The sequence below is a fragment of the Micropterus salmoides genome, unplaced genomic scaffold (assembly GCF_014851395.1).
Source record: "Micropterus salmoides isolate LMB-PRFRI ecotype aquatic unplaced genomic scaffold, ASM1485139v1 Ms_hic_scaffold_7, whole genome shotgun sequence".
NCBI classification, from domain to species: domain Eukaryota; kingdom Metazoa; phylum Chordata; class Actinopteri; order Centrarchiformes; family Centrarchidae; genus Micropterus; species Micropterus salmoides.
In genome coordinates this window covers 17808650-17825638 of record NW_024044459.1, presented here as the reverse complement: position 1 = coordinate 17825638, position 16989 = coordinate 17808650, and the positions used below count along the sequence as shown (strand labels likewise).

Genomic DNA, 16989 nt, shown 5'->3' with positions numbered 1-16989 from the left:
AGGCTACACAACAATGAGGGCTTCATGGAAGTAAAGGACAAAGGGAACTCATAATGAAAGACTTTTGTTGCTGTATATAGCTTATTTAGTCATGTGAACCTAGTCTGTGGAAATGGCTTAGTTGTCCTCAATTACATATTATTACACACGTGTTCATTTTACTACTACATTCATCTGTTTGAATACAGTCTTTTTATTGTGCAACCAGCAGTTAGTTTCAGTTTACTGGCACAGTTCCACAGTAATTTGACTGACACGGTTACAGCCACCATTTTGCCAGATCTGTGACCAAATATTGATAGACATCTTTTATATACACCTTTTATGGAGTGTCAAATACTTTTTTGTGATTGTTAATTTTTTAATTTTTTACTTAGATTTTCCTGTCATTTGCTAATATAGTTATTACACTAGCTAGCGCACTGAGGCTAATGTTCCGCTAATACAAAATTGTAAGTAACTGCCTAAGAAATAGTTCGACATTATTCCAAATAGGCTTATTTGCCTTCCTACTGAGAGTTATATGAGAAGATCAATATCATACTCATATAGATAGATAGATAGATAGATAGATAGATAGATAGATAGATAGATAGATAGATAGATTACAAAAATTTACAGACCAGACATATTTACACAAACTAACATATAATGTACAAAATTTCTTTTCACCACCATGAATGTTCAAAATGATAATTCAGAGGAGACAATAACGTGTTTTTGATACTCCAGCAGAAGTGCTATGTGTTTTTGAAGGAAGAAAGATTGTTAGAAATTATCAACAGAATTTCAGACAGTATGTAGATAAAGTGTGTGAAATACAACAAATGGGCCATGATGCTTGCACCTCAGGCCAGGCAATTTATTTGAGACAGAACTGTGACTCTAAATAAGACTCTGATTGGTCAGATACAGATGTACATCGTATAAAAATACACATTTGTTGCATTAGTGTGTTTAAACATCACACTGTTATACTGCATTTCCAGTACAATAATGTAGTTCTGTGACTCCTGGATGGTAGCTTTGCATGATTTCCATGAAAGCATGTGTCATCTTCCGCTGAGTGGTATTCACCAACAACGTCACTTGCCATTTTTGTGTCCGAGACTTGTTTTTTTAATACAGTCCATGGTCCAAGATGGCAACACACAGCACATCTAATTGAGACTGGGAATAAAACGATATTTGGAAAAAACATTTGTTATTTATTGTGATCCATACAGACAGACAGAGTGTAGTGTTTGCCGGGAGGATGGGGCTGTGCACAAATGACCACATATGAAAAAATGGCTCCATGTGACATAATAAGTAACTAAGAGTAGAAAAAACTAAAAAAACGAGTATTCAGAGCAATGGGAAATCAGAGGTTTTGGCTCACAGGGATTCCTTTTAATATGTTTACATTTTTTGAAGGTTGGCCACATTTAACATGAACATCTGATATTGTAACATCCCCTTTAAACATTAAAGCAAGTTATCTGCAGTATTCCATTAAATTACCAGAGATATATCTGCACTCCAGAGAACGTTCGATTTTAAAGTTCAAAGTAAAGCGGCTGTGCCACTACTGTGTGCTCTGCTCGCATTTTAGTCTTGATGGAAAAGACATATTTTCCAGATTCTCTAGTCATGATTGTTTTTATTTTTACTTCTGGTAAGAATTTTAAATTTAATATATTAATAACAATTAAGTAGCTGTATTTTTATTGTTTCATAATCCAGGGTGACAACTTACCTGCCGATGGGGCAAATCGTCAGAAGTGCACACTCTCTATTCAACAGTCTACAACTCCGCAATGAGATACGATATGAAGATGTGATGAATACAAATTATGTAAGGACTTCCTTCTTTTATTTGGTATGACATCTGTATCATTGTAATGTACAGTGCCCGGTAAACGTTAGACAGTATGAAAAGTGTGGCAACATGTCACGCTCTCCCCTACATTCATTATACACTTATGGCACTAGATGCTTTGTTTATGGATTTGGAGAGTTTGAGTCCATGAAATTATGAAAACATTCACCCACACATTGACAGAAAACAAAAATGTTTAAAAGTGTGGTTGGCCCAGTTTCTGTTTATTCTTCCACATGATTTACAAATGCAGTTTCCATGCCATTCGTTGCATAATGTCACGAGGGCAATCAAATAAGAAGACTTTCCACTTGAGCAATTTGTGATAGACTACATTTTTAATTTAACATTCATTGCCCAATGTGCGTGTTTGTGTGTGTGTGTGAGTTTATGCGTTTATGTGTGATTTTCTTCATCAAGAAGTGGGAGTGCGCTTCAATGTAACACAGATAGAGGATAGACGCCAAACTAACAACTCCCACCAATTACATCCTCGAGTACCATGTTCTCAGCTAGTTAATGTGGACTTTACAGACAGTAAAAACAATCAACATGAATTATCCAATTCAAATAAAATCACTGTTGGTACTAAGAAAACATTCTTGAGCTATTCTTGAGGCTAAGTGATTGAGGAAGGGATAGGCTGAATTATGGGACGGTGGCTGTAACAATTGACTCCTGGTGCCAGCTGGTTAACCACACAGATACAGTATCACCCACAGCCCACCACAGACTGCCAGAGATCACTAACTGCTTCAATCAATAGTATACCAGTTTTTATGCCAGTCTACACTTACCAGAGTCAGATTAAAAGCTCCAGTAGTTTTATAAGTAAATAACCTCCAAATTAATAAGCCCACACCTTTTGCAGGCATATGGTGTAGGCTCCATGCATGTGCATTATACAGTATTTTGTTTTTGTTTTGATTTGACACATTTTTACCTGTGTGGGATCAATAAAGTTTATTGTATCTTATCTAACAACAATAATCAACAATATCAACATTATGCTTCACGCAAAATGTGTTTTGTCCCAAAGAAAAAAACGTTTTTTTTATATTATATAAAACACTGTTGACTTTAAAAATCCTTACAAACCTATTTTATTAAGGCCTTTAAATAATTTGTACTTACTTTATACAGGTTTTATTTTTCCTTTGTCACACTAGTGCCAAAGAGAAGCATGCTGGATGAAATGATTGTTTAAGATATTCCGTAGAAATAGATTTTCTAGTCGAGTATATCATATTCCCTGTTAATCTCCTGGAGACCGTCTGTACTGGCACCGCCCAGCAAGGCTGCATCCACCCGGCCAGCTGAGGTCATAGCAGCCCTCCCCCTTCACACACCGATAAAAAACAGGAACAGAAGGAGGACCATATCAGTCCGAGCGACAAATCCCGAATACACTCGCGCTGCTCCTGCAGAGACACCGAGAAGATAGCGATTCAGAAGAGTTTAACCTTGGTAAGAGATTTTCACTTGTTTTACGCAGATGCTTTCGCGGTACAGATTTACAGACTATGCACCAGAGTCTGTTTTCTGTTAATGTGACATCTTAAGTACTTATTCATTCTGAATCCTTTTGCATGGCTGTTATTTGAAGTGTCGAGGAGAAATAGATTAAACAGCCAATGCTACATTTGATGAAAAGTAATTGAAATGTTTAACCAGTACTCTGTAGGATTTAACCAATTAGTAATGGCTGGACATATTCAATATAATGGTAGAAGAATATAGAATATATGATGAGTTATCTTGACACACCCATATCCCATTTTAGTGAATGCTAATTAGCAAAATATGTAGCAAAAATCTCACGTGTAATGAAATCAGAAATATAGTAGAGAATATGCATTAACATTAGTAGCCAACTACAAAGTTAGTAACCTGAAACTCAGTGTTATTAACAGTGGATTCAAGGAGACACAGTTTATGTGGATAATGTAATCAGTTTTATGATTATTGTGATATGAAATTGTCTGGTTTCAGTGAACTGTGTAGGAATGTGAAACTGTGATTTTTGTATTGCCTTGTGTTTGCTCATTCATTTTTCTTCCAAAGACTTTCTCATTCTGACTTCAGCAGCTTTATATTGACCTCTCTCCAGCCACATCCACCTGTTGACACATTCCCTCCACTCCAAACTTTTCTCAGGAAGCAAAATCAGTAATTTTTTTTTGCAACATAAAAATCAAAGTGTTACAAATGTTACAAGAATGTGGCGATATTGTACTCTGTTGCTGGACTCAGTGTACGTTTGTTATCGAGGAACATCCCTGCTCTGATACTGTGTGTCTGTGTACCTCTCTGGGATGAAAACTGCACAGGATCACTGATATGCAGGCTCTTATCAGGCTAATGAGTTGCTTGCTTTTTTGCCGGCACTTTGGGAATTCTCTTCATCCGTCAGCGCTGATGCTCTCCATACTGATAACTCTGTACTGTTGCATGTTGAGAGTAAGAAAAGTTTGTATCCATTTGCTGCAGTGATGTTTGTGACTCAGAGGATAAGCTGTAAGTTAAGAGTAGGTCAGACAGAGGATAGTGGTGGATCAGGCCGTGGGAGCAATAGCCAGAAGGGGACACTGAATACCTGAAGAGCGAATCATTCAATACTGAGCTTTCTCTTGTATCTGGACAAAAACCCTCTTTCACATCTCTACTCTTTGTATCTGTCTAAGGTTTTTAATTGTATCCTTGTCTAATGGCTGTGATACTGGTTATAAATCCCATAATGCCTCAGTCTGTGTCTGTGCAGTCCTGGAAGCTGGGGTGACTCAGGACTACACATTGTTTTTCTGCTGAACTCTGGGATTACATTTCATCTCCCTCCTCTTGGTTCTGGCCTTTTTCTCCTTTCTCCCCTCTCTCTTGCTATCTCCATCCTTTCATCTCCTTCTACATAGCTGTCTCATGCTCCATTATCCCAGGTTTATACTAATTTCTAATGTCAACACCTTCTCTTTCTACATGTCTCTTCTAGCTTTATGAGTCTGTTTCATTCAGATTTGGACTTCAAGACAGAACAGAGGGAAGCTGTAAGGCAACAATACAGCCCTCTGTTCTTGGGGACTTTACAGAGACAGATCACAGCTGGTTTATTGAAGCTTGACTGAAAACCCCCAAGTAAAGAATGCATAATGCCCTCTAAGTAGCTTTCCGACATGACATTGCATGCCGTAACACATCATCGGCAAACATATTAAACCCATGCAAACTGAAACATCTGTAAAGGTTGAATACAGGTTTAGGGATCCAAGCAGGTCAAACCTGTTCAAAAATGCGTTTTTTGCTACTGGAAACTGAGCATGCCGCGACAAGAGAATGTGAATAGTGTTTACAATTCAATCCCACAAATGTAGAGCTATCTAAGAAATATTGTTAAGAAACTCACTTCAGTGCCAAACGATTATAAATTTGCACACTGTAAAGGTGTTTCCTTTGCCAGGTTCTCCCCCGGGTGCCAGCGTGGGTTTTCCACCCCGTTTTTATTACATTAAAACCTGCAGGTCCAAACTTTTGTCTCCCCCTTCTGACAGTGAGAGTAGTTACACAGCACTGTCAACTGTTTATAACATACACGGTAGGCTCCGCTATTCTGCATTGCTGCTGTCACTACGGTTGCTCCCTTCTTCAACTCTGGTAAACTGATCATTACTAGTTGGCATAAACCACATCACGACTGGCTCGCTAGTGAGTGAATGTTGCCACAGAGACCAGATTTTAAAACTACCTGGCGCTGATAGGCTTAATTGGCATTGTTTGTATTTGTTTGGCAGCGAAGGTCCAGCACTCAAGCTTTAAGTACCAATCCTGACAGTTGCATAGAAGAGAGACAGGAAAATGATCCTCACAGATGCTTTAAAGCGCACAGTGAACCATAACCACTGTATTGCACACTAATAGGACATTAATAACAACGGCGGAAAACATTTACATTTATTTTTACTTTTGTGCATAAACTGTGTGTGTGTGTGTGTGTGTTTGTCTGCCTTATCATCTGTTGCATGTGTTTGCTCTACTTGTGGTGCATCTTGAAACTGAAGCTGCTGCTGACTCACAGTCTGGCTGCTGCAGCTCCAAAGATGTTTTCATTTCTTCCGTTCATATTTGACCTACTAAGGGAACCACACTCTCCTCAGGCTGCAGACGTGGGTGCACATGTTTCAACAATTAACTGATTGGGTGTAACAGACAAATGCCTTAACCCCAGGGGGATGCTGGTGTCCCGCTCACTTTTTTAGAGAGACATGCTCATAATCCGATTGCTGTATCTCTTTATCAGTCAACATATCAATAGCTCAGACGATGGCGAAACAAGCAATATGTGCACATCACAGTTTGGTTGTGTCCCACTCTACGTAATGGGAGAAGAGACTTTAAAGAGTTCACCCACTAGTTACTGGTGTTATCTATTGGTTGTGTTGCGCTCGGAAACTATATAGATTCTGAGTGTTAACCCTTGACCCCTGGGCATAACCTCAGAAAGGTTAGTGACATGGTTTGACTTGAGTCTTGAGTTACTGGTTATGTGCCAGTTACACCAGTAAACCTCACAGATATTTCTGATTAGTTGGATTATTGTTCTGTAAATAGCTGTCATACTTGACACCTTCAGAATTTTTATAAAATGCATTTTGTAACAAAGATTCTATAGGCGAACCCAAATTCACATCAAATATTTCTGCATTTTCAACTAGCTAGTTAGCCCTAGTTATCTTGAAACAGAAAATGTGCAATACACCTATTTTTTTAAAAAAGCTAGTAAGTCATATAAATTAAAGTAATACAACCCCCTCTGACCAGATATTCTAAGAGTTAATCACCTCCAAAAAAGTTTTCTCCACTGCATACGACATAAAACTAAAAGAGCAGCCACATGTGTATCCTGTAAATTAAACATGTTTTTGTTGTGGTCATATGCATTAAGTGTTGTAAGACTGACCACAAAAACAGCTAAAACTCAGGCCAATTGCATTGTGGGACTGTCAAAGGAGCAGTGTTTGATGGCACCCCAAACAGGGCCTCTGCATGTTCAATGCTACAGACTTTATTTGAAAAGGGTGTGGGACACACATATGTTCATATCTGATGTGTCCATGTTGGTGTGAGTTTTTGTGTGTGCATGTGTTGATATGTGCGCACATTTCCGAAATACATGGGGCCGGTGCTGGACGTATTTTAAGCAGGAAACACATGTTTTTAGCTGACAGGGCTGGAGAGAGGGGGCAACTGAACAGAGCTGAACAGCTGCACAAAGGAAACAAAAAGGAAACTAGTGTGTTGTTGTCACCCTGCCAGGGAGGCTCACTTGGGGGGTAAAAGCGCAGGTCAACGGGGTTTTTATTTGTCTGAGGCAAGGATAGCTTTCAAGGGACCTGTCCTCTTAATGGTGAGTGTGTGAATGCATGTGTGTGTCTGTGTTTTAAGAGTCCTGAGAGGGAGTCTTTGTTCCAGTGAACAATGAGCAGACTGAACAGTCAATCTTTGTGTGCAAGGGTGTTAATTAGCTCCACGTTCCTGAGCTCTTTGTGTGTGTGTGTGTGTGTGTGTGTGTGTGTGTGTGTGTGTGAGTGAGAGAGAGAGTATGTATCTGTGTGTGCGGTTGCCAGTATAGATGTTTTACCTCACCTAATAACACAGCACTGTTTTCTATTAGCAGTGTCAGAGTCAGTGAAGAACCAGCCGACGGAGAGGAGAGTATAAAAATGTACAGGCATGGAGGCTCCTGCTTATTGTGGAGCATCTGGGTCTTGAATGCATGTCTGTAGAAGAAGTTTCTTACTCTTATTTTTAAAGCATTCTTTATATTGAGGTCATTTTTACAACTTTCTTTTTCTTCTCTTTCCCATTTTTCTCTCTTCTCTTCCACTCACCCCCTCTTTTGTGACTCACACTTGACAGATGAGCAACAGGCAAAGGAAACCTCTTTCCTGCATACGACTCCTTTAAAACAAAGAAGAGGAACAAGTCTGATCTCTTACATATTTTTATTTTTAAAAGTATAAAAGGGAAAATGACTTCAGTTGCTTCTTGTTGCTCCAAGTGTCCCCTTCTGTTTCAGCTGCTGCTTTGCTCTGGCAGAGAAGGAATGCTGTCAGTATGGTGCAGAAACTTTCTGCTGTGCATGATGCCTTTTATCAGGGTTGTTCAGATTGTGTTGTTTGATATGGTCAGCATCTCATTTATTTTTGCATGAACTGAAGATAATCTTCTTCCTCTTCATTCCCAGTGGGGAATTTAAAGATTATTTATGATAAAAGGGAAATTAATTTAAGCAGGACAACAAAGACATGTACAGCACAAACATGTTGAACTCATTCTCCTATCAGGCTGTCCTGCACAGGCTGTGAAAACTTTCTGTCTGAGTCAAGAAGTCAACAAGCCAGAAAGGACGCCCGGTTTCCCATAACATCCCAACCCTGTCCACCCTTTCCTCTTTCAGTAGCAGACGTAGGGATCGAGGAAGGAAGCTGGAACACAGGATCGGTATAGTTAGGATAAGATGACCAGTGTTGACCGTTTTTCTTCAATTGTTAGCTCATATAGCTTCATATAAAAGATTAGATAGAAATAGAAAGACAGATAGAAATACAACAATGAAATTCACGCTCAGTCAGTCACTCACTCACTCACCTTACTATGCTAAACTACTTTTTTTTCTCTGGTTTTACCCTCTTGCCAGTGCTTTCATTTTAATTTTGTGTGTGTGTGTCAGTATTGATTGTTAATATTTGTGTGTTTGGGGACATACAACTTTGCAGTCTTTGTAGTGACATGCCGTCATTTTTCCAGAATCAGGTTTCGCACAATTGTACGTTGTTCTCCAGTACCTCAATACGCCAAATTTGTGTTTAAATGCTGTTTTTCTTAAACAGTGGTAAAATGCTTAATAATGTTAAATGAAAGAATGTTATGAGTGATCTGTGCAAATCCACTGGCATTTATTAAACACCAGTTAGTCTTATGATTATTGTGGTTCTGGTCTTTGTCTTTGCTTTTCTCCATACTCAGCTTCTGTAGGTATCAGTGCGTTCTTATGTCCATCTAAACTGTATTGTAAAATCTTCTGTCAATGGTTTGTAATATGTATTTCTATTTTACTTCCAGAACCATTTAAGTAACCATGACCAGAACACTTGGACTACTAATGCTCCTCTCCGCTCTCTGCTGTGGCCTAGCAGACAATGTAAGTACTACATCCTTGTCACGACAGGACCAAACAAGTGGTTTCAGCACATTATCTACAACTCCATCATACTAAACAAGGGCTTATACATTTAAATTAGTATAATCTGAGCAAACATTTAGTCTATTAAGTATTTTTGTATTTGTGTTTTTGTTACATGGTGATGCAGTTTTGAGCATAGACTGGTTGTGGAGCCCCCAAGTGCTTGTCTGAAAGTTCAACAACGACTTAAGAGTCAGGTGCTGAACAGCAACATTTGAAACGCAAAATGCTACTTCATTAATCTTTTAACAGAATTAATATTATAATATAATTAATATTATTTATTTTAACTTTTTGATATTGAGACAGTATAGCTCATAAACTCACTGTTGTCCTGCAGCTAACTCTTAAATCCTGGGTATTGTAGAACTACTGTCCTGTATGTATCAACAAATGATGTTTGACTAAAACTTAAAGGCAGCTTGTGAAGCAAGTTTCAAGTCTCTGCAAGTTTATTTTCACAGTATCCCAAAGAAATGACATGAAAGCACTGGCTGCCTGGGATGGAAACCAATGCCATGCAACCAATTCCCAGGCACTGCTGCTCTGTGTTTAACAAATCTTTCCTGTTGCAGGTGGAGCTGCTCCGCACTAAGAGAGGGACTCGTTTTTACAGAGGTGAGCCTGGCAGGCAGCCAGCTAGACGGACGCTTTTGATTATTCATGTCGAGAAGTCTTCACCTTCCTTTGACACCTCCAGTGAGCCCCTTCACACTTCTGTCTGTCTTCCCTAATAACACCACCATCACCATCACCAGCATTCTTACATTCTTTTAACTCACTGTTTATGTGTTTGTGTTCCTCTCTGTTTTTGTACCTTTATGTTTGTAACTGCTTTTACATGTGACGAGGATTATGATTTCTGTGTGTCTTGTGTCTGATGTATACTTATTGTTTGTGTGTATTTGTGTGTGTGTGTTTTCTCAGTACATTGTGTGGAGCGTGAGACATCAGCTGTGCGTGGTTTTGGGGACACTTGGCTGCGATGGAGGGGACAGCGTGTGGAGTATTGCCGTTGTGCATTAGGAGGACAAGAGCGTTGTCATATTGTGCCCGTCATCAGTGAGTGTGGCATGGATGCGAACACACACAAACACATGTGGATTGGCTGGCTTACTTGTCTTACTTTCTTGTCTCTTTCTTATCAGACGTTTCTGTTCACAATAGGTTGAATGTAATTTTTGGTTTGTTAATGTGTGACTCACTCTGCTTGCTTTCCCTTACTGACCTCTCTGTGTTTTATTCTATCTTCCCTTCACCTCTAGCTTGCTGATGCAACCTCAGATGATTATTTTTTGTTGGCTTGCCTCGCTCTTGCGTCCAAGTCCTTGTTATTTCAGTGCATCCAATTGAAGAGCTGTTGGGTTTCTGTGTTTCTGAGTGGGTGTAGTTTAGTCTGAGATTGTTTGAAATACTCCTGCCAGACAAGCCCTCGTGCGCACTTGCACCCCCATTGACGAATTCTGTGAAGCATGACTGCCCCTCCCTCAGACAAATTACAACCACATTTTCAGTCTGCTGAACTGCTGCATCTGTGAGCTCATGCCACTGGGAGCGAGTGGGGTGCTGTTATTCTGAACGCTAGCTTTTAGGAAATGTTGAAATAATAAATGAAAGACGAACTGGTGATGGTGTAAAACCAGTTCAGCTCTAGAAAGAAACCTTTGGCATGACATGATATTTTAAAAATTAAGCTGTGAAGATTTTTGCTAGTGTGGGAGTCAGGATGAACCATGCACACAGAGACCTTTTTATTACTCAATGTTTCTGTGTGAAATGTGACACACAAAGCCAAACCCACAAATGTAATTATCTGTATACGCAAGTGGACATGACCCCTCAATCATATTCTGATTATTCAAATTGTTTGTGTGCTGAAGAACTGGATGACTTATGACTGACTAACCGGCTCTCTGTCTGCCCCGTCCAGACTGCTACGTGTCTCAGTGCTACAACGGAGGAACCTGTAAGGAGGCCGTCTACACTTCAGACTACATTTGCCAGTGTCCTCCAGGCTTCAGTGGGGCTCAGTGTGAGATTAGTAAGTACTCAACAAACTCTTCTTCTTCTTGGGCACAATCATTTTCGATTGACCTGCAAGCTTTTTTCTCGATTAATTGGTTAAACATTTTTTTCTGTAAACTTATTTTGGCCCACCAACAGTCCTACACCCCAAATATTCAGTTTCTAATTATATAAAAGAGAGAAAAGCAGCAAATCATCATGATTGAAAAGCTGGAAACAGAGATTAGTTAAAATAATAAATGTTCGGCTTAACGACTTTAATGACGTTTGAGCTGTACTGTAATCTCTTATTTAGTCTTCCCATGCTGCAAAATGTACGCCTTAGCTATTCCACTATTTACAGTATTCACATATGTTTTACTTTAAAACGACAATAAACCCAGTCATGTCCATGTCACAACACTGATTAAAACTTTCTATGCATTTGTTAATGACTGTAGATAAAGTCACGGACTGAATGTGTGACGTAAACAGTAGGTGTCATGGGCCTGTGGTTTGTGAGAGGAGAAGAAAGGATCATAAACCATGGAAAGACCTTCTGGGATATGAATGTTTTTGTTTCTGTGGCCGACATTTGGTGGTTTAGGGACACCCCACCCTCTCAGTGGGATAATTACGCCAACCCCAGTGGTCACAGCCAAATGATTTCAGTGAAAGCGGAATGACTTACGATGGCCAGACTCAATAAATCTGATTGCATTACCATCATCATAGTTTATGTTTGGTCATTGTTTTCAAACCGCTAATTGGAAAAATACAATATAAATGCCATTAGGACACAAGTTGTGAGTTTAATGCCTTAATAACAATGTTTTCATAATTTGTCCAAATATTTTGAATGGCCTAAGTTTTTCCAGATCCAATAAACATGCTTTATTGTGCCAAAATTAACAAATTAGGTCAGTTATTAGAGTGATATCAGTCTCATATATAAATGAGACACTATATCCAGATTAACTTTGCCTCTTTCTCCAATAGACACCAACGAGAAGTGTGCTGTGGGGCAGGGTGAAGGGTACCGCGGCACGTGGAGTATGAGCCAGTCAGGGGCAGAGTGCATCAACTGGAACTCTACGTCTCTGAGAGGAAGGAAGTTCACAGCTAGAAAAGTAGACGCCAGCAGTCTTGGACTGGGCAATCACAACTTCTGCAGGTATAGTATAGTAGATATAACGAATTCATCTGATTGTGGCACTAGAGGGGAAGGTGAGAAAGTCTTAAAGGCAGAAACTGATGTACTATCTTTGTACTGGCTCAGTTTACCAAAAGCAGGACTCACAGACCAGGCAGGTAGGTTAAAAGCAAAGTTTACTGGGCCAAAGAGGAGCAACAGATAGAGAAACAGAAACAGGTAACTACGTCCAAGGGGTATAAAGAAGCTGGCAAGTATCCAGAGGACATAACGTTAACAAAAAGGCGTAAACACTATAACTAAGATGGCTCAATTGATGATCTGGCAAATAGGAGGTGGAAATAGGTTTGTATATATAGACTCGGAGACAAAATGCTTGTAGGATCTGGAATGAGAGGTGAATTAGGCAAAAAGATGCACAAATTAAGAATAGGATAATGGGACATGATGGTTAACAGTTGGGATGATGCATTTTAAAACTGATTGGTTTAGGACATGTTTTTTCATCATTTATGTGAGCCATGAACATGTTTACTCATTTTCCTTGCCCCGCCCACCAGGAACCCTGACAATGACAGCACTCCTTGGTGTTACATCTATAAAGGCACTCAGATCGTCTGGGAGTTCTGTTCCTTGCCAAAATGTCCAGAAGGTACAGCCTTACAAAAAAGCGAATAAGCTGAAATACTAATAAGTAAACGATTTATTGCTTTAACAATTTAACTCTCTGTGCGTTTTGGGGACAGATAAGTACCAAGAATGTGTGCTGGGCTCTGGTCTGTCATACAGAGGCACAATATCTGTCACTAAGAGCGGCTCTCGCTGTCTCCCGTGGGACACTCCTGCTGTCAAGCGCAAGCTCAACAATGCTTGGAAGTCTGATGCGTTGGAGCTGGGGCTGGGCAGTCACAGTTTCTGCAGGTAGAGATGCCAGCACACACAGTGTGATAAAACAAACAAACACACGAGAGGTTCCTCGTGCATACATAAAAGTCAGAATTACTTCATTGCATATCTTCTTCCTTTATCCAACAGGAATCCAGACGGTGATGCGGGTCCATGGTGTCACACCTACAAGAACATGCAGCTGACCTGGGAGCTGTGTGACATACCTAAATGCTGTGAGTACCATTGTTATCATGGTTTCATTTTGCAGCAGTGTTGAAACATAGAAGTAAGATTATCAAGACTGTTGCTAGAAGTTAATTTAGTTTAAGAACCAGTGTGCAATCAGACTGCTCATACTTGTTGCCTCCTTTTAGCGAGACGTCCATCAACCACCTCTACTGTTGGCCCACGTGCCCCCACAACTAACAACAATAACAGAGGTAGGACATCTTCACATCCAATGAACATCACACAGAGTCCATTTCCTCTGATGGGTTTGGTGTGTACTAATTTTACTGTTATTTAACCATCATCCTGCAACCTGTCCTGTCTTTGTAGCAACATGTGGTCAGCGTTTAGACAACACCCTGAATCGCCCATCGTTCCGCATGTTTGGGGGCAGAGAGAGCGATATCACGGAGCAGCCGTGGCAGGCGGCCATTAATGTTTACCAGGCCCGTCTCAGAAAACACTTTCACCGATGTGGAGGAGTCCTCATTGACTCCTGTTGGGTCCTGTCTGCTGCACACTGCTTCGAGGACAAGTAAGAGTGCCTCACATTCTTCATAATTTAAGATGTTTGCCGTGCAACAGATAAACACATTCCCTATATTTTTCAGTGATAAAGCGGAAAAATTGGAAGTGATTTTGGGACGAACGTTTCGGAAACAGAATTCCAGCAGTGAGCAGATTTTTAAGGTTGAGAAGTACTGGATCCATGATGAATTTGACAACAACTCATTTGACAATGACATCGGTGAGACAAAATTTTTTTCATTTCATTTCATTTTTTTGTTTTTGTTATTGACATTACAACATACATTATTCTATAGAGCAAAATTTTCATAAACTAAGGGAAAAAAGCATTTTGAAACAGATTTTTGGCCTGCTACATAGTAAATAATGAGACACTTGAGACCATGTTTTCCCCCAGCAGTGACGATAAAAACCTTAAGTGGGCAGCAAAGGCTTTTTAAAACTTCTTCCTCAGTCTCTATCCAACATTTTGATTTTCATTACCCTGACTTTCCTCTGGTCACTTTCCACTTGCAGCTCTCTTGAAGTTGCAGACGGACATTGGCATCTGTGCTGTAAACTCTCCAGAGGTTCTTCCTGCGTGTCTGCCTGAACGTGGGCTGGTGCTACCTGACTGGACTGAGTGTGAGATCTCAGGCTATGGAAAAGACTCTGAATGTAAGCAAACATCCTGCCTAATTCATGCCCTTCCCTAATTTTGAATCTCAGAAGCAAGTTGGTGGCACTTACTTGACTGACCAGCAGAGGGCAGTCTAAGCTTTTCCGCAAGCCTTTAATTGATTTATTTTTTGATAGGATATAAGTGCTATATAAATAAGTACTAATTCAAACACTCTCTCCACAGTTTCTGCAGAGTACTCCGAGCGTGTTAAAAGAGGTTATGTTCGCCTGTGGCCCAAAGAGCGCTGCATCCCAGATGTGCTGTCTGGACGCACAGTTACCTCCAACATGCTGTGTGCAGGTGACACCCGAGGCCTGGATGATGCCTGCAAGGTTAGAACGCTTAGTTTTTACACTTAACCTCCTCATTAAATGAATGCCTCATCCAATTAAATTTTTCCTTTCTCTAATTTAATTTGGCTTCTTGAACTTCACCCACAGGGAGACTCTGGTGGTCCGCTCGTCTGTCGAAACAATGACAAGATGACTCTGATGGGTGTGATCAGCTGGGGTGATGGGTGCGGACAGAAGGATAAGCCTGGGGTCTACACCCGTGTCACCCGTTACATCGACTGGATCAACAGCAAAATTAAGGCAAACCCGGTCTGAAGTCAGAGAGACTGCAAAGAAGATGCTGTTGGATGACATTACCCATAAACAAAGTGGGTTAAATAGCAAACGCACGTATGTTTATCATTGAGAAGATAGACAGGGAGACCAACAGGACTCTGATTGTCTTCAGAGCTTGTTTATCTGTTGCTCTAAATCCAAACTGATGGATGCTTTAAACCAGCAGGATCACTCCTAAAGAGGTGCACATGAAGGACCTCAATCATGAGTTTTCATGCTCACTGAAGCTCCACAGTCTCAAGTTTTCTGTTCCTTACTGTGTTGAATGTGACAGGATATGTGGACAGAAACACAGGACAAACTCTGGTTCCTCCTTCTGGTCCATCTTGATCTCAAAAACTATTTTTGCCTTTTCATGCATACAGTGTTTTCATATGTTTTCTCAGTGTTGTGTCCACCAAACTGGAGGTTCAGCCAGTGACCCTAACCGGAAAAACAGGAAATATCTGTATGTTCTTCTTACTCTTTCTGGCTGGCTTTATGCTGGTTTCTATAAAGAAGTCACAGTGGTAGACTTCAGGTCGGTAGCACTTTTAATGCAAAGGAACACTCCACTCAACATAAGCATTTACTTTGTAAGGTGCAGTAAGTCACATAGGAATGTTTTAGCTGCAGATTGTTTTACAGACTTGTCTTTTAGGTGTGAGATTATATTGCCTTAACCAGTTTTAACGCAAATTGTTCTGCCTTTGCTTACGTTGATGCTTGAGGGCGTTTAGACCTTCATCCAAAACACAAAACGTATCTGCTGGTTCAGATTTTGCTTGTTTTTGCAGTTTTAGCTCCCTGCTACCTTGTAAATGGGAATCGATTTGTACAGGTGGAAGCAAGACACTCTGAGTTACTCCCTCCATTCAACAAACCTGTGTCCTGATACTTAAGCGTCACTATAGAGTAAAAGCAAAACCTCACTTGCTCTTTACAATTTGTTTTTTACCACATTTCAAGAGCACTTCTCCACCGGACACCTGGGTTGAGCCCAACATGTATATAACATCGACATTGTCTGAATACTGGTTTTATATTGAAAATGTCTAGTGGCTGTTCTACATTCAACTGCTTATTGACTGCAAAGCTTATCTCTTTTGTTCTGTGACTGGGTTTTAGATGTTTTGTCCTAAGTTAATATTTATGCGTATTTTATATTGTTTTAGAGAAACTACTTTTGTACTTTGTTTACTGTAGTTAAGTAATTTATTGTCGCTGCCATTATAACCACATCTGGCAACATACTCTTTTATCAATAAATAATAGTTGAAATAAATATTTGTGTCATTTATGCATACATTTGCCTTTTGTATTGTTCATTTCTAGCTACTGAATATTAAAAGGAAGGAGTTTCAGTCATAAGTCTATCTCATGCATTGAGTTTTGGTGTTTTTGTGATCCCCTTGTTTCGCAAAACAGATCTTACTGCAATAATGAAACCTGTCATTATTAATCCAAACTGTGCTTTGGTGACACCCTGTGGTAGAAGTGTTTTATTACCAAGAAGAAATAACTGAGGGGAGTCTGTTAGTGCTTTTCTATCCATACCCCAAGTTTCGCCAGCACCTCCTTCCAAAAATATTGCATGAAAGTATGTACCAATTGCCTCCTTACATTTACACTTTCTACATAATTGAAACTCTGAGCTGGAAAGTCTGTCAGTGTGTTGAAAATTAAGTAACAAAGTTTTTTGCTATGAGTTGAACTAACCTTGGTTTTTAGCATTATAACAATTTTATAACAATTTTTTTCGAGATTCACCCATATCTCATTGCCAGTACCTGTTACTCGTTTAATTCTCAACATCACAACATT

The 16989-nt window shown here is 39.8% G+C and overlaps 1 protein-coding gene and 1 long non-coding RNA gene across 5 annotated transcripts; one reads left to right on the top strand and one right to left on the bottom strand.

Annotated features, from left to right (window-relative positions):
• Window positions 1–838: 838 nt before the first annotated feature.
• On the bottom strand, window positions 839–3155 carry LOC119891842. The gene is made up of 2 exons (XR_005442488.1): window positions 2996–3155; window positions 839–1170 (listed from the first exon to the last, which is right to left on the bottom strand). It is a non-coding gene; the product is annotated as an uncharacterized LOC119891842 (long non-coding RNA).
• Window positions 3156–3211: 56 nt separating this feature from the next.
• plat (plasminogen activator, tissue) lies at window positions 3212–16541 on the top strand. Of its 4 annotated transcripts, none has more exons than XM_038703756.1 (15): window positions 3212–3328; window positions 8975–9053; window positions 9671–9713; window positions 10023–10157; window positions 11026–11136; window positions 12099–12273; window positions 12813–12904; window positions 12999–13173; window positions 13288–13373; window positions 13515–13580; window positions 13699–13903; window positions 13980–14116; window positions 14413–14553; window positions 14741–14889; window positions 14998–16471. In XM_038703756.1, the coding sequence occupies exons 2-15, from the start codon at window positions 8991–8993 to the stop codon at window positions 15163–15165; spliced, it is 1746 nt and encodes a 581-aa protein (XP_038559684.1). In that variant the 5' UTR covers window positions 3212–3328; window positions 8975–8990; the 3' UTR covers window positions 15166–16471. The 4 variants fall into 4 exon arrangements, with proteins under 4 accessions (XP_038559684.1, XP_038559681.1, XP_038559682.1 ...); XM_038703753.1 differs by having other exon boundaries at window positions 9671–9794; XM_038703754.1 differs by lacking the exon at window positions 3212–3328 and adding an exon at window positions 7018–7256 and having other exon boundaries at window positions 9671–9794; window positions 14998–16541.
• The last annotated feature ends 448 nt before the right edge of the window (window positions 16542–16989 follow it).